This window comes from Schistocerca cancellata, chromosome 4 (assembly GCF_023864275.1).
Source record: "Schistocerca cancellata isolate TAMUIC-IGC-003103 chromosome 4, iqSchCanc2.1, whole genome shotgun sequence".
Lineage (NCBI taxonomy): Eukaryota > Metazoa > Arthropoda > Insecta > Orthoptera > Acrididae > Schistocerca > Schistocerca cancellata.
Genome location: NC_064629.1, coordinates 225,853,672 through 225,861,337, shown reverse-complemented (window position 1 = coordinate 225,861,337; position 7,666 = coordinate 225,853,672). Strand labels below are relative to the sequence as shown.

At 38.8% G+C, this 7,666-nt stretch overlaps 1 protein-coding gene across 1 annotated transcript in view; it reads right to left on the bottom strand.

Annotated features, from left to right (window-relative positions):
• Positions 1–464: 464 nt before the first annotated feature.
• The window catches only part of LOC126184034 (nose resistant to fluoxetine protein 6-like), a 397,821-nt gene continuing 390,619 nt past the window's right edge, over positions 465–7,666 (bottom strand). The window contains exons 13-15 of the mRNA XM_049926391.1: positions 4,461–4,650; positions 4,107–4,249; positions 465–1,753 (exon numbers count right to left, since the gene is read on the bottom strand). Of these exons, the coding sequence (XP_049782348.1) occupies positions 1,640–1,753; positions 4,107–4,249; positions 4,461–4,650 (447 nt within the window). The 3' untranslated portion in view covers positions 465–1,639. The remainder of the gene's footprint in view (positions 1,754–4,106; positions 4,250–4,460; positions 4,651–7,666) is intronic.

The window sequence follows — 7,666 nt, the reverse complement described above, 5'->3', positions numbered from 1 at the left end:
CCCACATTTCCCTCCATTACCCAACTGAGAGCCCCTGATGTCTAAGAATGTGTCCTATCAACTCATCCCTTCTTTTAGTCAGGTTATGCCATTTTTTGTCAATTCAATTCAGTACTTGCTCATTTATTATTAGATATACCCATCCAATTTTCAGCATTATTCTATAGCACCTCATTTAAAAGTTTTTAATCTCTTCTTCACTGAATGCATATTGGCTTAGTTTCATTTCCATACAAGACTACACTCAAGACAAATGCTTTCAGAAAAGATTTCTTGACATTTAAACTAATACTAGATGTTAAAAATTCCTCTTTTTCATAAATGCTTTTCTTGCTATTGCCAATCTGCATTTTATATCCTCTTTACTTTGGCAGTCATCAGTTGTTTTGCTGCTCAAGTAGCAAAACTCTCTTTTTTCTGTATACAATAAAATGGTTTGGATGCCAAACTGAAGAAATATAAAATATTTTACATAATTTATATTTGATACACATAAAAAATTGTACAGGTCTTTCTGCAGTAGAAACTTACAATCTTATTTACAATATCCTTTTTATTTAGTATTAACATCTTTACCTGAGAAATTCCTTCAACAATAATGGGGCTGTATTTAAAACACCATTTGCTGTGTGTTTTGTATATGAGCTCTTAAAGTTCAATGTCACTTTACAATTTTCCAAGAATTTTGATGCTTTACACTTACATTTGCAAATGGCTCTTAATGATATATCTAAAAATGTTGTTACTAATAAATAATATTTTTCCTAATGATGCAAATTGCAACAGAACAACAATTGGATAGATATATTTGTAGAATAATTTGAAAATAAAGCTGTATCTTTTAGCTCTGTTCACCAACAGGTCACTCTTACAGCATCAAATAACAAAGAATTAATTTTTCATCTTTTGAAACTAAAGGTATTTCCCTTGAGAACAGCAATGTAAGTAACTGACAAGATCACTTACAACTGTTTGATTAAAGTACTTAATCAGCAGTGGCTAGCAGACATATTCCAGATTGTAAGGTGTCAGTACTCAAGCTCTCAAAGAAGTGGCATCCATTTCATTAGTGTGTTGATTGCCGCTATCTCCTTGATATTTGTATATCACAATTGTTTTTTGGTCAAGGGGATCATTCTGACAGCTTGGTAACCAACAGCTTCATCAACTTATGAAATTTGCCAAACATGTGGCTTGATATACAGGTGAGCAATAACAATACCTCTTGAAATTCAGAGGTACAGTTCCATTAGCTGAAGAATTTGTTTTCTGTTACTATATATAGATATTATTCATGAGTGTGGCCATTGCTTCATCTGTTGGTGATTACAGTCAATTTATGTGTCATTAGTTAATTCCTTTCATTCCTGGAATATAGAAAGATTCTATTAATGAGCACTCAGTCATCACTGGAGAGTAGAGTCTTAAGGTAAGCTCCTCACAGTTGTCTGTTCATTATAAGCTGATGTATTTTACACCCTCACTCAAATTTTCTTTCTGTCAGTCTTCTACATATTGTGCACTCACTTCTAAATCACAGTATACATTATTTAAAGTGGATCACTCATCACTTCCTAGCAAAGGATTTGCATTAATGCATTAATTTTTTACAACATAAAAGAGATGACAAAATTTATCTTCATGACTTCTTTTTCTTCAGTAGAACATTTCTAATATTTTGGAATGGCAAGTCTATGAACAATGTAAGGGCAACTGAAGCAAGAACAATGGCTGCAGTTTCTGCTGCATTAAACTGAAAAAAGAATTATGAATATTAATTAGTAATAAATAATTTGTAAATACAATAAATTACATACAGTGGTAACAATATAAGTGAATTCAACAGAATGTGATTGTAGACATTTCCAGATCTCAAAATATAAAGAATCACAGGCCAGATAAAGACTTTTGGTATCTAAATGCTAGTAAGGTATAAAATACTTTAAGTTTTTGTACCTGTATTGTCACATACTATACAAATTAATTACTTAGAATACTTAGAATTATAAAGTGACATTTTCACTACAAATTATCATCAGTATAAATGAAAAAAAATGGAAATAGTCACAATTCATATCATAGGAAACCAACATGAGGCCCTTTAGATTTGTGACTAAATCATTTACTCAATGAAAATCCCTTGCAAATAGTATAATTTAATAACTAAGTCTGCACCAGTTTTTTCCCTTTTTATTGAGGCCTGTAAAAATTAACATGGAGAAGTTAGTTCCATCTCATTTCTTCTTCCTACACACTTCAGTATTTTTTCAATTTTCATCACATTCCTTTCCTCTTCTTTTGGGGCTACATTAAATTTCAAATTCAATTATGCAATGTTATACCATGCATGCAAAATTTTGATAAAACAGCACAGTTCTGCTGTTAAAATTTTTTTCTAAATTTCTATAAAAGCTTATTTATAGGTAAATTATAGGTAATCCTAATAACAATGTATGTAATCAAGTTGAAATTGGACTTCAAGAGGCTATTCCATCTGAACGAGATGTATTATCCTTTGCTACTTACATCTTGCAATCAATAAATATGAAATGTTGCTAACAATCTTTGACACTTAAGTGAAACAAAGCAGAAAGTAATATTGAACAACAGAAATGGGCATCTGCCTCCTCTTAAAGGGGGTCCATGACTTGTAACACCTTGCAGAGTTCTATGTTGGGTCATCTAATGATAGATGTTGTTCCAATGTGTTCATAGCATAAGTCGTATATTAACACAGTGAAAACCTGATGTGTTAAAATTTTGTATGTGACATCTTGAATTTATCTACACTGAGGTGACAAAAGTCATGGGATACCTCCTAATATTGTGTTGGACCTCTTCTTGCCTGGGGTAGTACAAGCAGCTCAACATGGCAGGGATAGCCATTCATAATTTCAAGAGTGTTGCCAGTGGAGGATTTTGTGCATAAACTGATCTGGCCTGATGACATGGTGCATTGTTATCCATAAAAATTCCATCATTGTTTGGGAACATGAAGTCCATGTTGAATGGCTTCCAAGTAGGTAAACATAACCATTTCCAGCCAATGACCAGCTCAGTTAGACCAGAGGGCCCAGTCCATTCCATGTAAACTCAGCCTACACCATTATGGAACCACCTCCAGCTTGCACAGAGCCTTGTTGACAATTTGGACCCATGGCTTCACGGGGCCTGCACCACACTCAGACCCTACAATCAGCTCTTGCCAACTGACATCAGGACTCATCTGACCAGGCCACAGTTTTCCAGTCGTCTAGGGTCCAACTGATTTGGTCACGAGCCTAGAAAAGCTGCTGCAGGTGATGTCATGCTGTTAGCAAAGGCACTCACTTCAATCGTCTGCTGACATAGCTCATTGACACAACATTTTACCTCATTGTCCTAAGGGGTGCATTCGTCATATATCTCACATTGATTTCTACAGTTATTTCACACATTGTTGTTGCTTGTCTGTTAGCACTGACAACTCTACACAAACACCACTGCTCTCAGTCATTAAGTGAAGGAAATTGGCTACTGCATTGTCCATGGTGAGAGGTAATGCATGAAATTTGGTATTCTTGGCACACCCTTGACACTGTAGATCTTGGAATATTGAATTCCCTATCAATTTCCAAAATGAAATTGCCAATGCATGTAGTCCCAATTACCATTCCGTGTTCAAAGCCTGTTAATTCCCATTTTACAGCCATAATAATGTCGGAAACCTTCCTGTATGAATCATCTGAGCACAAATGACAGCTCTGCCAAAACACTGACCATTTGTTTCTTGTGTATGTGATGCTATCACCATTTGTATATGTGCATATTATTATCCCATGCATTTTATCACTTCAGTGTATAAATTTTTCAGCCTTATATGGAAAATAAATGTACATGATATGTATTGTAAACATCTGGTTTATTCTAGATCCTTTTAATTTACTTACATTTTGACTCTACATTTAAATTAAAGTAAATCTTATCCTTTATACAGCAGAAACAGGAACATGAGGCAATCTCTCTCTCTCTCTCTCTCTCTCTCTCTCTCTCTCTCTCACACACACACACACACACACACACTGAGTGCTACAAATTATGTGTTATTTTATTATTTTATAGCTTACCAATAGTCGAATGCTATACTGGTCAGTGTGTCTTGTTGTTCCAACATTGTAAAAGAAAATTGGAAACTGTGTAAGGTACACTGCATATGATATCCTTGTTGATATTAAGAATACTTTCCATGAGAGAATGCTCCCCATAATACCTGAAAAAATAACCATGAATAATTACTATGTTGTACATATAATGTATGTGTCTTTGTTTCATTTTCAAATCATGTAACATACATTACTGAAGTTAGTACAGTTCTCTCCTGTACTTTTTTGCAGAATGAGACTAAAATTAAATTGATAATTAAAGTGATAATTGATGAGAATGTGAAAAAATTTATATGTATACGTATAAAAGGACCTTACCTCCTTGGTTTACATATGATACAAATATTATCCACATAAAACACAAACACCATCCAATAGGAGCAAATGCAGCATAGTTTGCTGCATCTAGTGGATCATATTTGTAGCTTTCTTGACCCATTGTTGCTGGCATTACAAATGACAAGTAAAACAATACAGAAACAAGCATCCAACCAATGCCTATGTATGCCTGTAACAAAACAGAGTGTGATGATTAAAACTCAATAATTTCAAGTAATTGATCAAAATAACTATTAATGTAATTAAATTGATATGTAAATTCTGCAGAATCATATTATATAAAGTATAGAACATGATATTTCAGGAAATATTACATACACTTATGGGCAAAATGCTATGATTATTTGCTGAAGAGTTTGTTTATCCAACTTTGGAACACAATACAGCAGTGATTGTGCACAGCAGGGCTTTGTCAACTCATAGGTAGGTTCCAGAAATACGTGGGGTTGGATCGGTGGTTTGTGGGCACAGACCTGGCACCTGATAGCTTTCCAGATGTGTTCCGTAGGTTTCAGATAAAGTGAATTTGATGGCCAACACATGAATGAGGATTCACTATTGTGCTATTCAAACAACTGTAGCACAGTTCTGACCTTGTGACATGTGTAGTTATCCTACTGAAAAATGCCATTGCCTCCAGACATCAAACATGAACAGATGCAAGTATTTGCCATAATTTTGACATGGTCCACAGATGACATAGTGCCTTTGATTGTACCAGGTCCCATGGAAACCAATGTGAGTGTCTGCCTTAGCATAATACTGCTTCCAATGTCCTGCACCCAGGGTCTGGTGCACTTTTCAAGCAGCCTTTCACCTGTATGACAGCATATTCAGACACAATCATCAACTTGGAGTAAAAAAAAACATGGTTCATCTGACCATGTTACATGTTTCTATTGATCCACAGTCCAATATAAATGTTCTGAAATATGCGACTATTATAATTGATGTTGTTGTAGGACCAATTGGGAATATATAGGGATCATCTGTTGTAAAACCCTATATTCAACAATATATGCTGTGCATTGTACTCCAAAACACTTGTGCTTGCACCAACATTGTCATCAGATCTGTCCCACATCTGTCTTGCTTTGTGCAGTGGGCAAACTTCTGATATCCATGTTCTGTGATGGGGTGTAGATGTCGAACATCTTATCACCTACTCATGGTTTCATCCTTCAACCATTTTCCACAATGCTCACAACAGTAGCATGTTAACAGTTAACCAGCTTCACCATTTCCAAGATGTTCATTCCCAGGCATGGGACCATAACAATCTACCATTTGTCAAAGTCACTTCTGTCAGTGAATTTCCCCATTTGCAAATTGTGTTGTTGCTAGAATGATTTCCTATTTATATATGAGTACTTTTCTTACCACATCACGTGCTCACAATTCGGAATCACAGTGGGCAGTGGTTATGGTGTTTTGTGTTATAAGTGTATTATTCTTTGCAACAAAAGTGCACAAAAATTATTATAACAGTATTACACTCCTGGAAATGGAAAAAAGAACACATTGACACCGGTGTGTCAGACCCACCATACTTGCTCCGGACACTGCGAGAGGGCTGTACAAGCAATGATCACACGCACGGCACAGCGGACACACCAGGAACCGCGGTGTTGGCCGTCGCATGGCGCTAGCTGCGCAGCATTTGTGCACCGCCGCCGTCAGTGTCAGCCAGTTTGCCGTGGCATACGGAGCTCCATCGCAATCTTTAACACTGGTAGCATGCAGCGACAGCGTGGACGTGAACCGTATGTGCAGTTGACGGACTTTGAGCAAGGGCGTATAGTGGGCATGCGGGAGGCCGGGTGGACGTACCGCCGAATTGCTCAACACGTGGGGCGTGAGGTCTCCACAGTACATCGATGTTGTCGCCAGTGGTCAGCGGAAGGTGCACGTGCCCGTCGACCTGGGACCGGACCGCAGCGACACACGGATGCACGCCAAAACCGTAGGATCCTACGCAGTGCCGTAGGGGACCGCACCGCCACTTCCCAGCAAATTAGGGACACTGTTGCTCCTGGGGTATCGGCGAGGACCATTTGCAACCGTCTCCATGAAGCTGGGCTACGGTCCCGCACACCGTTAGGCCGTCTTCCGCTCACGCCCCAACATCGTGCAGCCCGCCTCCAGTGGTGTCGCGACAGGCATGAATGGAGGGACGAATGGAGATGTGTCGTCTTCAGCGATGAGAGTCGCTTCTGCCTTGGTGCCAATGATGGTCGTATGCGTGTTTGGCGCCGTGCAGGTGAGCGCCACAATCAGGACTGCATACGACCGAGGCACACAGGGCCAACACCCGGCATCATGGTGTGGGGAGCGATCTCCTACACTGGCCATACACCACTGGTGATCGTCAAGGGGACACTGAATAGTGCACGGTACATCCAATCCGTCATCGAATCCATCGTTCTACCATTCCTAGACCGGCAAGGGAACTTGCTGTTCCAACAGGACAATGCACGTCCGCATGTATCCCGTGCCACCCAACGTGCTCTAGAAGGTGTAAGTCAACTACCCTGGCCAGCAAGATCTCCGGATCTTTCCCCCATTGAGCATGTTTGGGACTGGATGAAGCGTCGTCTCACGCGGTCTGCACGTCCAGCATGAACGCTGGTCCAACTGAGGCGCCAGGTGGAAATGGCATGGCAAGCCGTTCCACAGGACTACATCCAGCATCTCTACGATCGTCTCCATGGGAGAATAGCAGCCTGCATTGCTGCAAAAGGTGGATATACACTGTACTAGTGCCGACATTGTGCATGCTCTGTTGCCTGTGTCTATGTGCCTGTGGTTCTGTCAGTGTGATCATGTGATGTAGCTGACCCCAGGAATGTGTCAATAAAGTTTCCCCTTCCTGGGACAATGAATTCATGGTGTTCTTATTTCAATTTCCAGGAGTGTATATAAATAAATTTAGTTAAAAAAATCACTGCCTGCATTACCTTGCTGAAAAGTATCGCTGTTGCTAATAGTAAAGTTCAGAACCCTACCACAGAACACTGACGGACCATGTAGGATGACATGGTAAAATAAATGAATCAGAAGCTGTGTAAGTGTGGGTTAAAGGTGCTGACAATTGTAAAAAAAATTAAACTCATCGGTGACCTTACCCATTATATTAGAAATTAAATGAATTCTTTCCTTTCCCTTATTCCTATCAAAAAATAATA